Source organism: Schistocerca piceifrons, chromosome 2, assembly GCF_021461385.2.
Source record: "Schistocerca piceifrons isolate TAMUIC-IGC-003096 chromosome 2, iqSchPice1.1, whole genome shotgun sequence".
NCBI lineage: Eukaryota > Metazoa > Arthropoda > Insecta > Orthoptera > Acrididae > Schistocerca > Schistocerca piceifrons.
This window is the reverse complement of record NC_060139.1, coordinates 839,417,726-839,441,406: the sequence shown is the minus strand read 5'-3', so window position 1 is coordinate 839,441,406 and position 23,681 is coordinate 839,417,726. Positions and strand designations below refer to the sequence as shown.

The 23,681-nt window shown below is 39.2% G+C and overlaps 1 protein-coding gene across 4 annotated transcripts in view; it reads left to right on the top strand.

Annotated features, from left to right (window-relative positions):
- LOC124776907 (protein phtf) overlaps window positions 1-23,681 on the top strand; it is a 192,835-nt gene that overhangs the window by 71,037 nt on the left and 98,117 nt on the right. For 3 of the 4 annotated variants that reach the window (XR_007015666.1, XM_047252114.1, XM_047252113.1), the window contains exon 3: window positions 13,073-13,290. Coding sequence is in view for 2 of the 4 variants with exons in the window: in XM_047252114.1 (XP_047108070.1) it covers window positions 13,073-13,290 (218 nt within the window). In the remaining 2 variants the exon portion in view is untranslated. Of the gene's footprint in view, window positions 1-7,693; window positions 7,924-13,072; window positions 13,291-23,681 lie in introns of those variants that run through there. The other variant, XM_047252115.1, reaches the window with a different exon arrangement.

Below are 23,681 nucleotides of genomic sequence, written 5' to 3'. Positions count from 1 at the left end.
GACTGGAAATTTGTGATGATGTGTTCCAGAACAACAGAGACCCTGTTCAGACAGCTCGCAGTGTCCAGGACAAATTTTATGAACATGAACATGACTTGTTTCAACTTCCATGGCCATTACAGGCACCGGTTCTCAATATAATTGTTCTTTTGTTGCCTGCTTTGGAGAGAAGGGTGGGTGATCACTAGCCACTTCCATTGTAGGTACCTGGACATCTATATCTTACTGCCTTGATCAACAGCTTTCAGGAAGTTATGAAAGACAACTGCAAATTGAGTTTCACATGATTGGTGTTATCGGAATCTGTGCTGGTTTCCATGGAAGAAGTCATTCTATTAGATATACCTTATTATGTTTGAGCTTGGAATATGTTCTAAGGTTCGACAACAAATGAATGTCAAGGATATTGTATGGTAGTTTTTTGGACGATCTCTGTCATCATTCTTACAAGGAGGATGACCTATGGCTTTGTTTTCTGTTTGAAGATCTGTGCTTGATTGAGGCTGAGAGAGGGACTAACTGAGCCACAAATTCCATATGGAATGTGATAGTGATTCAGTTGTACCTCATCATGTTGTTAACAAAGCCTTTGTGATGTACCGTAATGTGTGACCCTACATTGCAGTACGATTGAAGAAATAATTTTTTTTATACATGTTGACTAAAAGTGACATTCCATTTCCTTTCTTATGGTGCCTACAGTAGCTACATTCTAAGGAATATCCATCTAATTTAAATCACCAGTAAATTGTTTCACCCTGCTCCAGGTCATGTTCTGTTATTGCCAATATATGTCGCTCATTCTCACCTAGGCAGTATTTTGCAATTCAGGCCTGTCTTCATTGTTGGACAGCACCATAACCACAGCCAAACAAAATGGAATTATGTAGCATTTGTGAAGACCACAATATTTCTGACTCCACTTAGCAACTTAATGCCAATGAAGACCAAACATCCAATTGAGGGGAATCACAGGTGGTCATTTCTAGAAATGTATGACAACAAAATTCTGCAAAAAATATGTCTGTAGATCGCATTCCAGGATGGGACAAATGCTCCCCTTCCCCCCTCATTGATGCCAATGGTGCTGCTGCTAGACATAATTTTGTTGCTTTTTTTTGGTCACCAGTCTACTGACTGGTTTGATGCGGCCCGCCACGAATTCCTTTCCTGTGCTAACCTCTTCATCTCAGAAAAGCACTTGCAACCTACGTCCTCAATTATTTGCTTGACGTATTCCAATCTCTGTCTTCCTCTACAGTTTTTGCCCTCTACAGCTCCCTCTAGTACCATGGAAGTCATTCCCTCATGTCTTAGCAGATGTCCTATCATCCTGTCCCTTCTCCTTATCAGTGTTTTCCACATATTCCTTTCCTCTCCGATTCTGCGTAGAACCTCCTCATTCCTTACCTTATCAGTCCACCTAATTTTCAACATTCGTCTATAGCACCACATCTCAAATGCCTCGATTCTCTTCTGTTCCGGTTTTCCCACAGTCCATGTTTCACTACCATACAATGCTGTACTCCAGGCGTACATCCTCAGAAATTTCTTCCTCGAATTAAGGCCAGTATTTGATATTAGTAGACTTCTCTTGGCCAGAAATGCCTTTTTTGCCATAGCGAGTCTGCTTTTGATGTCCTCCTTGCTTCCATCCGTCATTGGTTATTTTACTGCCTAGGTAGCAGAATTCCTTAACTTCATTGACTTCGTGACCATCAATCCTGATGTTAAATTTTGTCGCTGTTCTCATTTCTACTACTTCTCACTACCTTCGTCTTTCTCCGATTTACTCCCAAACCATACTGTGTACTCATTAGACTGTTCATTCCGTACAGCAGATCGTTTAATTCTTCTTCACTTTCACTCAGGATAGCAATGTCATCAGCGAATCGTATCATTGATATGCTTTCACCTTGTATTTTAATTCCACTCCTGAACCTTTCCTTTATTTCCATCATTGCTTCCTCGATGTACAGATTGAAGAGTAGGGGCGAAAGGCTACAGCCTTGTCTTACACCCTTCTTAATACGAGCACTTTGTTCTTGATAGTCCACTCTTATTATTCCGTCTTGGTTGTTGTACATATTGTATATGACCCGTCTCTCCCTATAGCTTACCCCTACTTTTTTCAGAATCTCAAACAGCTTGCCCCATTTTATATTGTTGAACGCTTTTTCCAGGTCGACAAATCCTATGAAAGTGTCTTGATTTTTCTTTAGCCTTGCTTCCATTATTAGCCGTAACATCAGAATTGCCTCTCTCGTCCCTTTACTTTTCCGAAAGCCAAACTGATCGTCACCTAGCGCATTCTCAATTTTCTTTTCCATTCATCTGTATATTATTCTTGTAAGCAGATTTGATGCATGAGCTGTTAAGCTGATTGTGCGATAATTCTCGCACTTGTCAGCTCTTGCCGTCTTCGGAATTGTGTGGATGATGCTTTTCCGAAGGTCAGATGGTATGTCGCCAGACTCATATTCTACACACCAATGTGAATAGTCATTTTGTTGCCACTTCCCCCAATGATTTTAGAAATTCTGACGGAATGTTATCTATCCCTTCTGCCTTATTTGACCGTAAGCCCTTCAAAGCTCTTTTAAATTCCGATTCTAATACTGGATCCCCTATCTCTTCTAAATCGACTCCTGTTTCTTCTTCTATTACATCAGACAAATCTTCACCCTCATAGAGGCTTTCAGTGTATTCTTTCCACCTATCTGCTCTCTCCTCTGCATCTAACAGTGGAATTCCCGTTGCACTCTTAATGTTACCACCATTGCTTTTGGTGTTACCAAAGGTTGTTTTGACTTTCCTGTATGCTGAGTCTGTTATTCCGACAATCGTATCTTTTTCGATGTCTTCACATTTTTCCTGCAGCCATTTCATCTTAGCTTCCCTGCACTTCCTATTTATTTCATTCCTGAGCGACTTGTATTTCTGTATTCCTGATTTTCCCGGAACGTGTTTGTACTTCCTCCTTTCATCAATCAACTGAAGTATTTCTTCTGTTACCCATGGTTTCTTCGCAGCTACCTTCTTTGTACCTATGTTTTCCTTCCCAACTTCTGTGATGGCCCTTTTTAGAGATTTCCATTCCTCTTCAACTGTACTGCCTACTGCGCTATTCCTTATTGCTGTATCTATAGCGTTAGAGAACTTCAAACGTATCTCGTCATTCCTTAGTACTTCCGTATCCCACTTCGTTGCGTATTGATTCTTCCTGACTAATGTCTTGAACTTCAGCCTACTCTTCATCACTACTATATTGTGATCTGAGTCTATATCTGCTCCTGGGTACGCCTTACAATCCAGTATCTGATTTCGGAATCTGTGTCTGACCATGATGTAATCTAATTGAAATCTTCCCGTATCTCCCGGCCTTTTCCAAGTATACCTCCTCCTCTTGTGATTCTTGAACAGGGTATTCGCTATTACTAGCTGAAACTTGTTACAGAACTCAATTATTCTTTCTCCTCTTTCATTCCTTGTCCCAAGGAACCTTTTCTTCTACTCCTTCCCCTACAACTGCATTCCAGTCGCCCATGACTATTAGATTTTCGTCCCCCTTTACATACTGTATTACCCTTTCAATATCCTCATACACTTTCTCTATCTGTTCATCTTCAGCTTGCGACGTCGGCATGTATAGGTGAACTACCGTTGTCGGTGTTGGTCTGCTGTCGATTCTGATTAGAACAACCCGATCACTGAATTGTTCACAGTAACACACCCTCTGCCCTACCTTCCTATTCATAACAAATCCTACACCTGTTATACCATTTTCTGCTGCTGTTGATATTACCCGATACTCATCTGACCAGAAATCCTTGTCTTCCTTCCACTTCACTTCACTGGCCCCTACTATATCTAGATTGAGCCTTTGCATTTCCCTTTTCAAATTTTCTAGCTTCCCTACCACGTTCAAGCTTCTGACATACCACGCCACGACTCGTAGAACGTTATCCTTTTGTTGATTATTCAATTTTTTTGATCATGGTAACCTCCCCCTTGGCAGTCCCCTCCCGGAGATCCGAATGGGGGACTATTCCGGAATCTTTTGCCAATGGAGAGATCATCATGACACTTCTTCAAATACAGGCCACGTGTCCTGTGGATACACGTTACGTGTCTTTAATGCAGTGGTTTCCATTGCCTTCTGCATCCTCATGTCGTTGATCATTGCTGATTCTTCCGCCTTCAGGGGCAATTTCCCACCCCTAGGACAAGAGAGTGCCCTGAACTTCTGTCCGCTCCTCCGCCCTCTTTGACAAGGCCCTTGGCAGAATGAGGCTGCTTTACTGTGATAGATATCCCACCTGACGTGGCAAAATGGTTCTGTTTCATAATTGTATTAATGTTGCAGTTTTGCATATTAAAAGCGTGTTCAGTGCCTTCTAGCCAACTTGTATTTCAACTTTCGTAACATTTATAGCGGTACTCTCACACTACTTGTACATACAAATCAAATTCTGAGCCCTCATTTTATCTTAGACATAAAATTCATGATTAATGAAAATGCTAACTTGAGCATAAAGTCTCCTGCCAGACGTGTTAACTTGGAGTTTCCTAATTACTTTGCGTAATGATTTTTTAACATTCTTTGACTTCGGTATCCGAGGAATTATTCCTAGTTTCGTTAATCTCATGACAGATTCCCGCGGACAGCAAATTGGTTGAGAAAAGAAATCCGTGAGGATTGGTCGAAGAATTGCATTTTGGTGAGTAATGTATGTTATCCATGTTGTATAAGATTTCGCGTATACATTACCATTCTCGAACTAACATTCAGGTAGGTGCCAGCTGGCTCGCTCATGAGTAGATCGGAAATCGCGTGTAAGCAGCGCCTTATTCCGATTCTAGCTATTGTTTGCAAGCCAGACTGCACGGGAAAGTGTTTCAGGCGTTTCTAGCTGTCAGACTCAAGCATGCACAGAGCTGGGGACTAAGAGTGGGGGTGGACTCTACGTCACTCGTATCTTGGTTGTGGCGGGTTCTTCAGTTTTTTGGAAGCTGTTCCAGTTTCCGGGTCCCATTATTTCACGTTTACGCTTCATCGTTAATTGTAAGGAAAGCATTTTTACTTATTCCTGTAAAATCACCTTTCTAAAAGTGCAAAAGAATAGCAGTTGGTTGAAACATGAAACTTATAACTGTCTTTTGCTCAAAATGTTCAGCGAATCGGAATCGGATTTTCTGTCGAGTGACGAGAAGTTGGAAGAGTTTCATTGTACCAAAAGACAAAAAACGAAACTTTTACGAGAATGTGATACTACAGTATAGCGACATGGATTTTTGCAACATTCGTGTGCGGCGTCATGTGGTAGAGTCATTATAATAAGCATCAGGCAAGGGGAATAGGAAGCTGCTTGCACTACTGCACATTCTGATCTGGCCACGAAGCAGCAAGCTTTAGAGACCTGGCAGACAGAGTTAACATCTGTATTGGTTCCTTACACTATGTCATAGAAAGAGTGACTTTGTTTGTGGTTTAGAAGTCGACGTCATAAAGTGGCCGTCTGACGAGGAAAGGACACAAATTGGCCTCGGAAAACAACTACATTCCCTTGCAATTACAAATAGTTTGTGATCACAACCGACAGATTCGGGACTTACTCGTCGTTTATCCGTGCTCTGTCCATGACGGGAGAGTGTTCAGGACGTCAACACTTTACCAAACACTCGAAGAAAAGTGCGAGGATTTTTGTCTTTTGGGTGACAATGCCTGCCCCTGAATTAGCAATTTATTAACCCTGTTTAGAAATACAAGCCATATGATGCAAAAAGACAACGAGAGTTCGAATAAAATAGATGTTTATTCCGTAAGTGACCGTTTTCGAGTTAATACCAATCTTCGAACCAGCCAAGGCTTGCAAAGTTAAATTTACGTCCAAAATAACAATACATAATGTGTGTGTGTGTGTGTGTGTGTGTGTGTCCGGTCCCAAGTGTACCTGCCATTTATGTATCGGCGTTGTGTACCGTTATTTTGGACGTACATTTAACTTTGCAAGCTGTGTTTACTTCGAAAATTGGTAATAATTCGAAACCGGTCACCCACTGAATAAATGTCTATTTTATTCGCAACTTTGGCCGTCTTTTTTCATCGCAATTCAATAAAAGTTGCTGTCTCATAACATCCAGCATGCTAGGAGTATGCAAATACAGGGAATTTGTGTAGAGTTCTAAGTTATTTTAACATGATGCAGGAAACACCTTTGACGTTTGTTGATCTAACTGCCGCCTTCGACAGTGTGGAGGGAAAGCCGTATGTACAAATTTCTCCGCACCATACTCTGCAGAACAATGGTTTGACTGGTTAACAGCGTGCTAAGCGATCGTAAGTTCCAGGTAATCACTGGAAGCAACATAAGTAAGGAGAAGAAGCTAAACGACGGATTGCCCCCAAGGATCAGTTCTCTCACCATTACCATTCGACCTATACCTACCCGACACTTCGTCCAGAAAATCCTGCTATGCCGATGACCTGGCTCTAGCTGTACAACACCAGGAAATACAGACAACAGAAGAGATTCTAACCAATGACCTGTCTGTATTAGACAATTACTTCAAAATCTGGAGACTCCAACCCAGTGCGAGTAAAACAGAAGTGTATTGCTTCCATTTAAATAATCGGTTGGCGAACGTAAAACTGGAAGTAAGTTTCAGAGGCAGAATTCTACCCGTGCATAGCGACCTGCCACTTTTAAATCGTCAGAGACTGAAATCGCGCCATCCAACTCTGTGCGATGCTGCTGACTTGGTTACTAAGGATTTCAAACCCCTTGAAAAATGGAAAGGTCGGTGGGAAGCAGTGACAGATGTGCGCCTGCATAACATCTCAGGTGCTAAACTTCCAAGTGGATTCGACCTACAACGAAAGACCTGTACTAACCTCAAACAGAATACGTACCGGCCATAGCCGATGCAGGGATGCTCGCTGTAAGCGGAAGAAGCTGCCTTATCCAGCTTGTGACTGCGGGGCTCCATATCAGACTATTCACCACATTGTCAGTGAATGCAGGATTCGAGCCTATCACAGTTCTGAGAGGACTTACTGCTAGCAGCTCCAGATGCAGTGCGCTGGATTGAAGGACTGGATATTCAGTTGTAAAGCCAAACTTAAGTTTCTTGTGTATAAGTTAGTATATGTGTGTATGCGATTTAATTGTATTATAAGTCTGTACTAGCCATACGCTAAACAAAATAAATAAATAAAAATGGCACTCTCGAAAAGCAGGTGTGTTGTTGAACACTGTTTTGGACGGTTAAGACAGCGTTTTAAACAGTTGTGCCATCTAAATTTGAGGGAAGTTGAAAACATAGGTCACTTCATTCCAAACTCGTGATCTGCACAATCTCGCCGTGGGAGATAACTTAATATTCGAAGAAAACTGAGTTACATGTAGTAATAGCTGTATTACTGTTTGGTAGACTGGTTTACAACATTTAAGATTTTCTAAAGCTATTGATCCGCCACTACGCGCGACGGGAATGCAGCCAGAAATGGGACGATGAGCGTTTAAACAGAGCAAACACGAAGGGTTTCTACATAAACGGAGGTACGCATGCGCAGTAATGCCAGTTCGGAGGTTTGAAAGTAGCTTTCTGGCAGCTGCTTGAACAAACCAGTCCAAATCACACGGACAGGATCTGACGTCACGAAATGTTTTTGTGAAGCGGTCAGCGGGACTTGGAACTAAGGAAGCACGTGGTCTGCAGTAGTGGAACGGAATTTGTTATTGTAGTGAGCAATCTGGTGGTTAAAACAGTTAAATAATGCTGAGAAGTAGAAAATCATCAACTTGTATTACGCAAGAATACCTTCTAAAATATCCATGTGCGGTATTTAAATCTCCCTTGAAACCATCGGAGCTGAACACTTGATTAATTTCATCTCGCTTGGAGCTTCGCCTGTGAAAGGTATTTTGTACTTTAATATTATTTGAAAATAATATATGATAAGTTCGTTTTATGAACAACAAACTTTATTAAACACGGCTGTATTCCACCCAAATTTGGTGTTACGACTACAGTCGATGATGCAACTTCAAAATTTGTTTACTGTTTGTAGTAGTTAACCATTGAGCTACTCTATATTTTATTCAATGAAAGTCACTAGGTAATTACAATTATAAGGTCTCCAGTGGTACGTCGCATTCAAAATAAGTACAAAATATACCCTTTACTGACGACACCGGATAGGCGGGAACCTTGAATTAGTACAAACTACAATCGAAAATTTTATGAGGCTTTAGTAATGTAGGGTTACAGCAATTTTTTACAAGACGTTGGGAAATTTTGTGTAGGTGCAGCTTCCTAATATCGTTGAAGGGAAATTGTGGCTGAGCAAATTGAATTAACAAAAGTACACGTGAAACACGAAAAAAATTGGCATCAAATGTAATCATTAATTTGCGACAATTCACGTGCAAAACATGGTCAGTCACCAGTTGTACCTATCATGGAAACAACTGCATTTCTTGAAAGTGAAATTAAAAGGCTTTATTATTTTCATTTACTTGACTATACATCCGTATTGACGAACGGTAATCCAATACTGGGCACTGGCACAATATTAGAGAACTGATATTGTGGCACCAAGGATAGGCACTTTGCAGAGAGAACCAAATGGTTACAATTAATAAATTGGCAACTTGAGGTTCTGCTTTATCTCACGCTGTTCATGGGTACTTCGCAAATACTATGACAATGTGAAGAATCATAACTCATTAACTTTGTAATTGAAAATTACTGTTATTACTATTGTTGTTGTGGTCTTCAGCCCAGAGACTGGTTTGTTGCTCCTCTCCATGCTACTCTGCCCTGTGCAAGCCTCTTCATTTCTGAATAACTGCTGCAACCTGTTTCCTTCCGAATCTGCTTAGTGTATTCATCTCTTGGTCTCCGCTACGATTTTTACCCTCTACATTTGCCTCCAGTACTAAATTGGTGATCCCTTGATGCCTCAGAACGTGTCCTACCAACTGATCTCCTCTTCTAATCAAGTTGTGCCACAAATTCCTCTTCTCCTCAATTCTGTCCTATGCCTCCTCATTAGTTACATGATCTACCCATCTAATCTTCAGCATTCTTCTGTAGCACCACATTTCGAAATCTATTCTCTTCTAGTCTGACCTAGTTATCATCTATGCTTTGGTTCCAAACATTGCTACACTCCATACTAATACTTTCAGAAAAGACTTCAAGACACTTACATCTGTACTCAGTGTTAACAAATTTCTATTCTTCAGAGATGCTTTTCTTGCCATGCCCAGTCTAAATTTTATATCCTCCCCACGGTGAGAGTCATCACTTACTTTGCTTCACAAATAGCAGAACTAATTTACTACTTTAAGTGTCTCATTTCCTAATCTAATTCCCTCAGCATCACCTGATTTAATACGACTGCATTCCACTACTCTTTTTTTGCTTTTGTTGATTTTCACCTTATATCCTCCTTTCAAGACACTGTCCATTCCTCCAACTGCTCTTCCAAGTCCTTTGCTCCCTGACATAATTACAATGTCATTGGTGAACCTCAGAGTTTTTGTTTCTTCTCCATGGATTTTAACACCTCCTCCAAATTTTTCTTTTGTTTCCTTTACTGCTGAATAACATCGTGGATAGGCTACAAACCCTATCTCACTCCCTTCTCAACCATTGCTTCCCTTTCGTGTCCCTCAACTCTTATAACTGCTATCTGGTTTCCAAATAATTTGTAAATAGCATTTTGCTCCGTGTATTTTACCCCTGCCACCTTCAGAATTTTAAAGAGAATTTTCCATTGAACATTGTCAAAAGCTTTTTCTGAGTCTACAAATGCTAGAAACGTAGGTCTGCTTTTCCTTAACCTATCATCTAAGATAAGTCATAGGGTCAGTATTGCCTCACATGTTCCAACATTTCTCTGAATCCGAAGTTTACGGAATCCAAATTGATCTTCACAGAATTTCGCTTCTGCCGGTTTTTCCATTTATTTGCAAAGAATTTGCGTCAGTATTTTGCAACTCTGACTTACTAAACTTATAGTTCAGGAGAGGAAGTGACAAATAGTGGTACAGGATACCCTCTGCCACACACCATACGGTGACTTCCTGAATATCGATGTAGATCTAGACAGCACAGTTGCTAAAACACTGACCTCATATTCCAACACACACAATTTGCTCCTACCATCCTGATGTAGGTTTGCCATAGTTTTCCTAAACAATGCTGGGGTGGTTCAATCATCAAAGTCATGGCCGATCACCAGCTCCCCAACTTATCTTCTGCGTATGTAGTCAGACCTATTCTGGAGGATTCCAGATGCCACCATTACATCCATAAAAGCAGAACACCATGGCATCCCTGGCAGTCAGTGATTTCATCTCCTGATAATGTGGGCAGAGGCAGCTATCAAAAGCTTGAGTTTTATTCGAAATGATGTGGCTTGTAAAACGAAGAGATTTTATTAAAGCATGCCAACATGAAAGAGTGCAGTAATACTTTCTGTTCTGTGCACAGTTGATGTACTGCTATGCCATCTTAGTTGCCAATTACCAGTCAGCTAAGGATGACAGTTGTGGTCTTAACCTTTTTTTTTAATTTGTTCTTAAATTATTTGTTTCCCTGTGTGGTGTTTTTCTTGTATGGAATAGGTGGAATTGCTGAGGGAAGTGATGAGTTTATTATGATACTTTTTTTGAAGGACATCATCTTTCGCTAAACTCTCGTTCAGAACATCTTCTATCATACGCAATCTATTATTTGGTTCTTGTTGATCATTATCAAAGAAAGTGACGTAAACACCTATAACAAAGAGAACGGCACTTATCAGATCAAAGAAAAATTAGCAACCGATTCAAACCAGACGAAGCATGTGAAAAAGGTAGGGTATCCGTATAAATACGGACGGAGCGCCTGACACATAGCAATGGTTACCTGGTAAAGCTTAACTGCTAAGCTTACGACTCAAACCAAACTACTGTAGCTGTATTGTCATTCATTCAACCTAAATTGTGTCTTATATTGCAATGGACCAACTTCGTTTTGATTTGGAGATGCGGCCTAAAACTTTTCTCTCCCCTTGAATTTCGAGTCTCAAATTTCAGGTGCAGCTTAGATTTGAGTAAATACGGTATGTAGGCATATTACTTACATATTATAGCTTTAAGCCACGCCAACCTAATGTAAGCTGGCACATTTGTATGTTGTTGTCAATACAGTTAAATACATTCGTGATGTTGTTACATAGTGCGAGCACACGTATTCAAACATCGTAAAACAGCATAATCTGTAATTGCACATGTAAATCAGTAGAAATATTGTGATCCACTGTAGGTACAGATATATGCTAACATAATGAGATTTGCCTCGTTAGATGAGTGGCATTTATTTATAAGGCGTGTCTAGAAAGTAAGTATTCTTTCAAACCATATTTTATTTTTACAAGGAAGAGTATTTCTTAAAATATTTTTCTACATGCTAGCCACCATTGTTCATACATTTGCCGCTGTGCGAAACAACTTTTTCTATGCCCTCTTCATAGAAAGATGCCATCAGTGAAGACTGTCACTGCATTGCTGTCACTTTCAAAGCACATTCCTCCAATAGCTGTCAATGTGGTACGGTACTGTGAAACATTGAGAAAATTTTGGCATGCATAATTCAAAACAAAAGGCATGGAATATTCAGTTAGGGCTTTTGTTGCTTCGTGGCGACGCACATCACCGTTCTGTCTTCACTGGCAGCATTTTTCCCGGAAGGAGGCACAGAAAAGTTGGTTTTCTTAACAGTGTTGGCAACTACGTAAAAAAAAATATTAAGAAATGCTTTTTCCTGTAAAAAATTGTTTGAAAGAAATATGTTTGAGTTTTTTTCCGAAAATAGTATCTACGTTCTGGATGTGCCTCGTATATATTCACTGCTTTTTCAGGCAGAAGTTGTAGTGAAGGGCTTCACGGCAAACATGCTCCATGAGTAGACAGCGAGCGCAGGCCTATGAGCTGCGAGTACTGTACCCCATCCATTGTCACAGGCTATGGGAAGCCATATGAAGACTTGTGTAAGCAAGGAAATCAACCCTGAGGGGAAACTCCCTTTCACATTCCAGATAATTTACTTCGAGCTGTACATCAGCACAAATCGTCAGCAGATGGTTTGTCAGTTTTCCATTCAGTTATGCTAGGAATTCTGATTTTATTTCCCAATGCAACTCGTGCCCCATCTATAGACATGCAATCTGATATATGTCGTGTCAGATGCACATTTTCTACACTTTCATCAACACTGCTAAGAATGTCACATCCAGCTGTGTGCTTGTGTTATTTACATATAGGATACTAAAAAATATGCAACAGACTCTTTACAAAGGTTTTGCTAGTGGGTTTTGAATGTCATCTGACATAATCTGTGTGCTATGCATGACTGTTAGATTTGATAATGACACCACACAAAACTGTTCTACCATAAGATATAAATGTTCAACTACCAAGCATTTTTGTATTAAATCACCACCCGTTATCCTTCTCATTTTGCACTTCCATATTCTTTGACATGGTAAGACAAATAGCGTCTGTGTAGATTGAATGTACTGCAAGTATTCCGATGATACACTAAACATTTTCGTGTAAGAAGATAAGGTTCTTCACACTGCAAATTAAAATATGAAGATATTGTTGGTGTTATGCAATGCCAACTCGCCATAGCTCCTCTTAGATGGCACCACTGTCAAAACAGTTTGCACTTCTGTGTTGTTGCGACCACACGGTGTGTGTGCAATTCCCTAACTCCCTGCCACGCCACAATTGCTCTGCTTGTGAGTAAAAGCATCAGCAGCTGTGAGTGTTCACTATAAAATCAGATAGTTGTTAAGCTCTGCATTAGTTGATAGTTGACTTATCTGAATTCTTTTTATAAAGTTGACATAAACTCATTTCTAGTTAATATAAATGAATAATTGTCACTGCATTCAGTAAAGTCGTCTGTCTCCAACTTCATTTGTGCATGTTCTGCATACTTGAGCTATTGAATAGTTTCACTCTCCAAGTCTTTCCGTTTTAGTCTTATTGTTTCTCAATTTGTGTTGTAGGTTCTTCGTTCCCAAAAGCTAAACCAAAACATGGTCTGATAACAGTGACGAGGTTGGCTTGCCTCAGGTTAGTTCTGCTTCCAGCCTACAGTCACTGGTGGATTCAGCAAACTTCACCACGTGTCTTCGTATTGCTGACAACACTGTATGTGTTGCAGTTAGTTTGCGGAGTTACATATTTTTACTACTGTTCACTCACTGAAGATGGAACTCTTGAGGTAAAATTTTGAACTCTTTATCACAGAGGAAATTAATATTTTCTCCTTTGTTGTAATCAATGTCAGTCCCATGCTCAGGGAGTGAGTGTTGGAAGCAAATGTGGGAATCCTGCATTGATGTCTTAGGAAGTCCCAGTGGTGATAGTTTGTCATTACCTTAATCTTGCTGTTTATGAATTTTTTTGTGTGCTTTTGTGTGTGTGTGTGTGTGAGAGAGAGAGAGAGAGAGAGAGAGAGAGAGAGAGAGAGAGAGAGAGGGCGGTGGTGGGGGGAGAGAGACTGAATAGTGTTTGTGTAGTGCAGTGTAGCATTTTGTTATGTTTTTTTTTTTTTTTTTGGATGAAGGGAAGGAAGAAAGCAAGCCTCCTCTGGAATAGTGTCCTGGGGGTTGCTGAACTGAACATCCCCATTCAACAACCAAATCACCATTAACCTTGCGCTAGCCTGGAGAAGGAAAGGATACCATAAGTGTTGTGAGGTTTCTGACACCCTAAGTCTTTCTTGCGAAAGCTTAATCTGGAGATATTCCCCCTACAGTTTTACTGGAGTAAACTGAAACTATTACAGTTTTTTGAACATTGACTGAAAAATGCTTTTTGTGAAATTAAAATTTGTCATTTTTATGTTCAAAAGGGAGAAAAGCATAGCTTCAAGCCAACGTCACTGTCATTTCTGTGCTTCACTAAATAAAACACTTGGTTAGAGGTAACATCATTGTGATAAACTGTAACTCAATACAAGTACATATCAAAAATTATGACTAAAATGTCAGAGTTCAGGTGGTACTCAGTAATTTTCAGAAATGCAGGCTTCACACATTTTGTAACACAAGAATTTTTTGCACAGAAACCTTTTTTTCTGTCTTTTGACTCAAGAACAGCTGTGGCCAAGCGGTTCTAGGCACTTCAGTCCAGAACTGCACTGCTGCTACGGTCGCAGGTTTGAATCCTGCCTCGGGCATGGCTGTGTATGATGTTCTTTATGTTAGATAGGTTTAAGTAATTCTAAGTCTAGGGGCCTGATGACCTCAGATGTTGAGTCCCATAGCGCTTGAGCCATTTGAACCATTTGAATATCTCCCAAGTGTGTTAATTATATGAATATCATTCCATTTAAATTATAGGTGTTTAGAAACTGCAGTTAAACTCCTGATTGTGATTACTATATAGCTCAGGTGAGAGGAAATAAAAGTTGTTAATGTTGTGTGCTGCCCTCCCTCTCCTCACTCGCCATTAATTTATCAGGAGCTTTGTGACACCATCTTCCTCATCACACCTGGAATTGACAGGGATTTTATTTTTTCCCCCAAATTTGAGTAGCCACCCTGATTCAATGAAGTTAGAGGCCATCTTCTTGGGATTATGTCACATCTTGTAACTAGAACACTATTTGTCCACTTCATTCACACACCCGTTTGTCTTGGTATACTCGCAAGCAGTGATCATTTTTGGCATCTAAGCTATCCTTATATTTTGTCTATTTTATCATTATTATACATCTTCAAAACAAGCAATACACTCCCTCTGAAATATAAGACCCATTGTCAGTACTTTTTGGGAGCAGAACATGATGGTATTTGTAAGTCCCTTTGTGGTTCAGTTTGAGTAAGGATTAATTTACCTCCTCTTCCTCCTTATTTTTTGTAGAATGGTTAGCTAACCTACAAAAGATTAATTGTTAGAGGTATTCTGTTTAACCGGTTATATAGGTAATTATCCTCCTTGCGCCCGGTATGGATGATATTGTTCTCTCAGCTACAACAATGATGGCATTGCTGAGATTGTGTGGCCCCGCTGGTTGTTTTCCTACATATATACGTAGATTTTGTGTTCACAAGATTCTGGTTAATGTAAGGACAAAAATTTTAATGCCATACTTACGTGGTTAATTTACTACTTTCAGTCAAGGGTTACCATTTGTCCAGTTGAATAATATGGCTTTCATGTGGTAACAGAGAGATTGAAAACTGTGTAATTGCTGCCAGTTTGTCTCTTTGTATACTGTGTGATTTGCCGTTGAACGAAAGACACCAAAGAACAGACTAATTGTTGGAAAGTCTTTGTACATGTAAATATGCCCAGTCCAGTCTCGGTATCAGCCCATAAGTCACCTAGATTTAATCTAAATCAAACAATAGAAAATCTAGGATGGAATGATGACAGTATTAGGAAAGGAGTCCGGCATCAGTGGCCAGGCACAGTGGTCATATGTGCGTGAGTTGTGATTGCGTGAATGTTTGCGTGTGTGGTTTTTTTTTTCTGCTTTAGAAGAAGGCTGTCTATATTTAATCTGTTTGATATCATTGCATTGTGCATAATGTCTGTAGAAGCTTTTACATCAGATAGTCCTTTTTATTTTATGTTTATGATGTTCATTGTAATTTTGAGAAATAGTACCACTATACTTGTTGGTATTTCCCATCATAATCCCCAGCATATTGTCAGTATTAAACAGGTGGAAACAATAGAGTGGAAAAGAATTGCTTCTTGCCTAATTTCTAACATGAGGCAGATATGTTCTTACAATATTAAATGCACTTGTCCTTTTCTTTCTAAGTGGAGCTTTCATGCTTGTTTTAGCTACCACACATTTTTCCTATCAGACAACCTGAAATTTCATTCTTTTTCTCCTAATTTGAAGGAATTTCAGCATTAGCATTACCTTGATTCTGTGTTATACTCTCTACACGCTGATTGCGTGACCATCAAAAACTTTCATATCAACTGTCAACATTAGCTTCCTCTTCATATTTCCATTCTTGATTGAGTTTTGGTATGTGGGAGTGCAGTACTTTGCACATTTACAATATACATTGCTCAACAAATTTTGTAGAACTAAATTATCTGAATTGAAGAGTTGACCATTTTAAATGTAACTATTCTGTTGTGAGTGTGGCGCACATCAGTTGAAGAATTTCAAATTCATCATTGTTGCTTGTGTCAGACTGACAGGCTATACATTGGTGTAATTTAGATTACAAAACTAGGTATACACACAGCAGGAGAAAATGTTTCCAAATCCAATGTCAGGCACCAAAATATGTGTCATAACGTATATGAAAGCCCACTAGACCAACAAGGTTAATAGTTTCAGCTTCCCCACTACATGAAACACTGTAGTGAGGATTATAATTTGATCCAAGAAACTGGTTCATAGTTTTGTTTTCTGGTGATCTGGATCTTGACACAACTGCCCTTCCTCCTCTAGCTGTTAATCTGGGAGGCAAAAATTTTTTTCACCACCAGGATTTGAACTGGCTATCTACTAGCCAAGTGCTACTGCTCAAGCATGCATTAGTGACCACAGCTATGGAGGCTTAAGTTTATCGTAAGAACGTGGATTCGTAAGTATGACAAAGAAAGAAAGTAAATGATCACATATTTGTGTTATATTATTTGTGCAAAATATGGAGAACAGGAGCTATGTTGAAGCAGAAAAGTTATTGTGAGGTCTTAGAAATTTATTTGTACTGGAGATAAGTGTCGGTGAATTTTTACAAAATACAGCTTGTGTAACTCAAGATCAAGGAAATGAGCACCAAGTCTCTTGAATAAGAAAGCTTCAACACATTTGTTGCTATTCTAAAACTTTTGACTGACTGAAAGCACAATAATAATGATGTAAATTTACCTTTAATCCTGATAACTGAAGACAGCGCAAGTATTTTAGCCTTCCAAAGTGTTGAACTTGTGGGAAAATAGGGTTCACAACCTTGATTGCTTAAAATTTGGTGAACAGGAGATGAATTACACTGCAGAAAAAAATTAAAAGTAATTATTGAATGCAACACGTGTAATACTACTCAGGCATAGTATCCAAAAGTAACCAAAATATATTAATTAAAATTATGTTGTTTCCTAGATCTTGTAAGTGATTAAGTACTTCGTAAAGAAAAGTATGAAAGCAAAGGACATTCATGCCGATTTCCATAATACACTGGGGGACTGTGCTCATTCATATTCAACTGTTGCCAAGTGGACAAATGAATTTAAATTTGTTCGGGAGAGCTTATATGATGATCCGCGCAATGATCAGCCAAGATGTGTCACTACTCCAGAAATCATTGCAAAAGTGCACAAAATGGTCATGGAGGATCACCGATTGAAAGTGTGTGAAATTGCTCAAGCTTGCCAGATGTCATCTGGAAGGGTATATCACATCGTAACTGAAGAATTAGAAATGAAAAAATTATCTGCCAGAAGGGTGCCGCAACTATTGATGCGCACCCGCACACGTGCCGTCGTCATGGCAAAATTACATGAACTAAAGCATGAATTGTTGCTGCACCCACTTTATTCACCTGATATGGCTCCGTCAGACTTCCATCTCTTTCCAAAACAAAATTTTTCTTGGTGGACGAAGATTCACTTCAAACGAAGAATTGATAGTTGGAGTTGACAACTATTTCTCCTGGCCTGGAGGAAACTTAATTTCGAGATGGGATCAAGGTACTTGAACATTGTTGGACCAAGTGCATTAATCTACAAGGAGACTACATTGAAAAATTAAAAAAAAGTTTGTGATGTAAGTACTTTTTTCCTATTCCGTTCAGAGAACTTTTCAACCCACCCTTGTATGTTGCATTATGCAGCATTGTATCTTAAATAAACCATTTGGCTATCCACTTATAACATGGCACCAGAGCATTGATGCGCTCATACATCGTTGCATTTATGCACTTTTTTATTTTGCAAACATGTTCTGCTGTACATTATCTTTCCAAACTGGGCTTCGCCAGATGTTGAGTGATCCCAACAAATGAAAACTAGTTACATTTTCAATATTTGCATGCAGCAAACCATTATTTCTGACTATCTCTCATAAAATACTTTATCTGGACACTGTTCGCTTTGAAGTAGCGCCAATTAGATCATTTCACGTTTCCACATTTTGAGGCTTTTACCAAAAAAAAAAAACTTTCCCATCCTGCTCTTCCTTATTGTAAATTATGGTATTCGTTTTAGTCTTGATAACTATAAACACATAATTTTTAATAAAATGCCAGAAACTGTTGCAATTCCCGTTCTATTTTAAAAACTACGACTAGTTTCAGCCTCCAAGGCCTTATCTGTTGGTGTATGTCAGGCAGCCTGAGTCATTCCGTGTTCTCTCAGGTTGCCTGACGTATACCAGTGGAAATGGTATTGGGGGCCAAAACTGATTGTTGCTTTTTGGAATAAAAAGAAAAATGCAACTGGTGTTTTTATTTTATTGAAAATAAATACTACAGTTGTGCAACCTCCGTATGCTGGGCAATAAAAATATAATTGGTAATTCATATCATTTTGTTGCTGTTTTTGGCTTCATTTTAAATTGCCTTCACTAATTTTTTTTTAAATTTGTTTGTACTCTCGCTTCTGGTCAAATATGAGATAGAACTGCAAGTTGTTGAAAACATAGTTTTTTTCCCATGAAATATGTGAAATAGCATTGATTGCCTAGATTGATTAATGCATAGCTCTCTTTAAGTTCATGAAGATGCTAAACCACTGTAAATTACTGTTCTAAATCTTCTTCCTCGATTTCCAGTGCCTTGCTGTCATTTAATGATGCTTCAGTTGATGGCCACTTTTTAAATGATGTGCAAATGTGGACTATTTGATGACCTACAACATCAAACCCTTATTCACTAGTGCAGCAGTGGAGGAGACTGTTAACATTCCTCTAGAATGTGTGGCAGTGAAAATTTGCAAAACTGTCCATCACGATCTTTCGACATCCTAGTTCAGGAATAAAGGAAAATGTTTTAAGCATATGGTTGGCATAGCTAAGGGATCCCCACTGTAGCTATAATATGTTTTGAACTAGTTGTCATTTGACAGGTAAAAGGCTGCATGGTTCCCACTGTGTTGCCACTTCTGTTCTGGGGCGCAGCGCTGCCTATAGCATTGTTTGTGCGAAGCTAGTCTGCAGCAAGCCCTTGTAACGAGAAATTTGGGTGACTTTCAGCTTTGCGAGCCTTACAAAATGTGATGAAAGTAGTCAAAAGAGGGCAGACTGAGGCTGCATGCTTCAAGGAAACTTTCAAAAAATGTCAGACATGGCTTTATTATAAGCAGTCAGTCATTTGAATTCATGTGTTCTGTGAGGAAGAGGAAGTATTTTGAGAGAGAGAGAGAGATATGCAGTGGTGCCTCTACTTCCTGTAGATAAAATGGTGGAGTGAATTGCAGTTGTACTACAAATCAGCAAATGATGGCTGACAAGAATCTGCAAGGAGAAATTCACGAAAGAAGAATCAGGTGAGTCATCTAAATTGGGGATACCTTAGAAGAAGAGGTGCCTCAAGAAGAGGGTCACAAATCTCGACTCTTTCCAGGAAGGTTAGATTTGTTGTAAAATATATACATATTATTCAAGGAAAGAGTATCCAACACTCAAAAAGCTACATGCTACCCTAGTTACAGTGGATTTATCTCACTGTAGTAAATTGTCCATGACAAGTCGTGAACAGTTAGGATTCAACCATAAATCTATTTCTGGAAGCAAGTTATTAATGAAACACCACAATATTGCAGCCTGGTGCCACTTTCATAGGAAATTAGTAGGACAAATTGTGGGGATATTGTTTGGCTTGATGAAATATAGGTGAATGTGGGGCATAGTATTAAAAATGCTGACTGTTGATACCATCAGTGGTGGTGCGGCAACTCCGATCAGCAGAAGAAAAAGAATAATTGAATCAGATGCTGACAATTCAGAAGGTTTCATTTCTGATTGTGTGCCGTTGTTCACTTCAAAGGAGACTTATGACTACCATCAAGAGGTGAACCACATTACTTCTGTGAAATGGTTTAAAGGCACTGTGCTTCAAGACGAAACAAATAACTTTATAATCGTCATGGATACCTCTCCGTATCATGTAATTATACAGGACACGGCGCCTGCAAAGGCAACAGAGGAAAATTATGTTTGCTGACTGGAGAAATATAAGATACGGATTGACAGTAGCTTCACAAGGGTGGAATTATAAAACTTGTCACAACACAAGCCAAAGGACCCAGTTCACATTGTGGATGAAATAGCAAAAAAACGCGGGCATAAAGTTCTCAGATTGCTTCTCTACCTTTGGCACTTCAACACAATAGAACTGATTCAGGCACAAGTTAAATGCTATGTTGTTGCAGAAAATAAAAAAAATACGTCGACTGTCGTATAACAGCTTATCAAGCAGGCAGTTGAAAAAAATGACACCAACAGGCTGGCAAAAAAAAGGGTAGTGAATCATGTGAAAGGAATGCTACAGGAAGCATGGAACAATGACTGTGTTAAAACAGTGTGTTGAAGTCACTGATAGTGTCGCTGGACTGTGAATTAAGTGGTGTCTCCACATTGTTGGACTAGTATGTAGTGCATAGTGAACTTTCACGAATGTCTTACTTCCATTAAATTTTATGTTTGTTTCGATGAATTTCTCTTTCCTGTTGCGAGACTAAATAAAACTGTTCAGCCACCTCCTGTCACCACCTTATAGTAATAGTTTTTTAGATACACAATTATAGAAAGGAAACTTTTGTAGGCATGATAATTTCTCCTGTGTCAATAATCAACATAACACCGGCCCTAATTGAAATTAAGAAAAATATTTGACATGCTTAGAGATACCATTTAAAGCAGTACTGTACATACATTTCAGAATTTTTATAATATTTTTGTAAGAGATAGAGACTTTAAACTTCATACTTGTTACAAAGTTAGACTCTGGCACAAACACATAAAAACACCATTTTCAGAAGCATATATGTAGGAAATGCAATGGAGTATGAAAATTTTAAGAGATTTGTTGCCAAGTGAGTTATTTTAGCAATCAATGGAAAAAAAGTATCGCTGTGAGAGTATTAATTTTTGAGATATGATGTGGAAAGTTTGAAGCAGTTAACAAGCAGCAAAAATTAATGTAACTTTCCCCAATTAAAATTAAGAACAGATTTTTGACATGCTGAGAGACCCTGTAGAAGTTATTTCATATGTGAATTTGAGATTTTTTTTTACTTGATTTTTGTGGAAGATAGAGACTTTAAAACAGTTTTCTATCACCACAGGGAATGGTGCACTGTGATGGCTGCTGGCAGACTGTGCTTGATGTGACAATGCTGCAACTTTGGAGCTTAAATATCAAGTGACAACTAGTTTGAATGGTACTGTAGTTGCAGCAGACATCTGTATGAAGACATTCAAAGTATTAGTGCTCCAGTCTGCACCATGTGACCCAAATGCTTGCTTCAGTACGTGGAACACGCCATTATCATTTATCATGTGGTCACAAACAGAAGAGAATTGCGTAATTTAGAGTGGAGAAGTCCACAATGCACTCTTTAACTAACAGCCCACATAGAATTAGTGGTGCAAGTCACTTGAAGGAGGAATTGCAGAAAGTGCAGTCTACTTGTAACTGTTCGCTGAAACAGCAGAACAATATGTAGCGTTATGCCAACATACAACAGTACTAAAAGGAGGAGACAGAACAAATGTGCTTTCAAATTTATGCAAGTTGTTAGTAAATAAGTTGGACAAATTCTTGGAGCTGATGTTGGGTCGCTCTACTGAAGTAGCAACAAAATCACAGATATCATAGAGGATGTTGTCAATAAGTTACATACCGAGCGGGGTGGCGCAGTGGTTAGACACTGGACTCGCATTCGGGAGGACGACGGTTCAATCCCGCGTCCGGCCATCCTGATTTAGGTTTTCCGTGATTTCCCTAAATCGCTCCAGGCAAATGCCGGGATGGTTCCTCTGAAAGGGCATGGCCGACTTCCTTCCCTAATCCGATGAGACCGATGACCACGCTGTCTGGTCTCCTTCTCCAAACCAACCAACCAATAAGTTACATACGCCTGAAGTCTATGAATTGGGCTGTGAATGCAGAAAAGTTTACATTGGTGAAGTGGGATATCCTATTAGCATACACATAATCACATAATGGAACATCTAAGGCAATCCCCCTCAGACAACATAACAAGTCAGCAGTAGCAGAACATCTCAGTGAATGTAGCAAAACTATATGATTTCAAGAAGCTTGTATACCAGTACTAACAAGTCAGCCATCCACCATTAAGAGAAAGATACGAGAGGTGATTAAAATTGTGAAACATTCTGTCAACGTGAATCTTGATGACAGTACTCCCAAACGCTCCCACCATGTTGGCTGCCAGCAGTATCTGGCCCATGAGCTGGCAGTAATTGCAAGGCTGCCCATCAGGCGTGGCAGTAAACATAGCAGCCAAAGGTACATATTACACTTACATTGTTTCAGCTGCCAGGAAGCACAATGAAGCAAAATACGTAATCACTGTACTTGTCTGCTCTTCATTCACTGACGGAGGCTAATATGAATTAAAGTAAAGGCTAGCATCAGTGAAAGGTGTCAGTCTCCAAACACGCCCCACCCCACCCCCCTCCTTCCATCCAATTAAAATTAGTGATGTTCCTGAAAACTGATTCTGTGCACATCATGAAATTACATGGTAAAAATATCTGAATGAGGTGAATACGTCACCTGATGAAGGTAATTTGAAAAATGTTTGATAAACATGACAGTGCAGTCACATATTGAGAAAGTTTAATTGAAGTTCCTGCTCATTTTGATACATTTTCTTTTGCCAAGTAATTGTGTGGCACCCTGCCCTTATATTCTTATGTACTCATGTGGTTTCTGGATTGATTGCAGACCACTATTTACTTTATAGTGGCAACATTGGGATATGATCAAGCACTTGTGGGAAATTGAGAGGTTTGTGTGCATTGTTACAAAATTCATCCTCTTCACTAAATAAGAAAGAGTTTGACTTCCAGGTGATCAGTATCTAAAGTGATTTGTATTTAGAAACTAGTTTTGCAGGGGAGTGTTATTAATCTCCCAGAATTGCTTTTTAAGGATGAAATCCATTCAATGAAAAATATTGGGTCCAAATGCATTGATCTAAAAGGGGTTGGATTGAATAGGAAGTGCTTTTTGAGCCTAAAAGTTCAGTCTTGTACTGCCAGGTTGGGAATTTTTCACCATACCTTCTTACATTTCTGGGGTTATGTAGTGTCAGACCAAATGATGCAGGTTTGTTTTTTTCCAGTGTGTTGTTGCTGTCCTTAGATTACTGTGGTATACCTGCTTTCGGCCACACACAACTATTTTGTTCCTTCTTTATTTTATATGCTTTTTATACTGTTCTTGTAAATTATACAGACATATGACATCACTTCCTTGGATACTGAAAGGTCTTTTTAGTCTTATTGGACAAAATGTTGATGGGATTGTGTTATACATTTCCTTAACCATTTCAAAGTTTCTTAATTTACATTTAGATACCAAATACCTTGTCACTTAGGAGTAATTGATGGTAGTGCAATTGGGCTTGAAATGCTCTGCCTATTCCTTGAGTTCTGCAATGAGC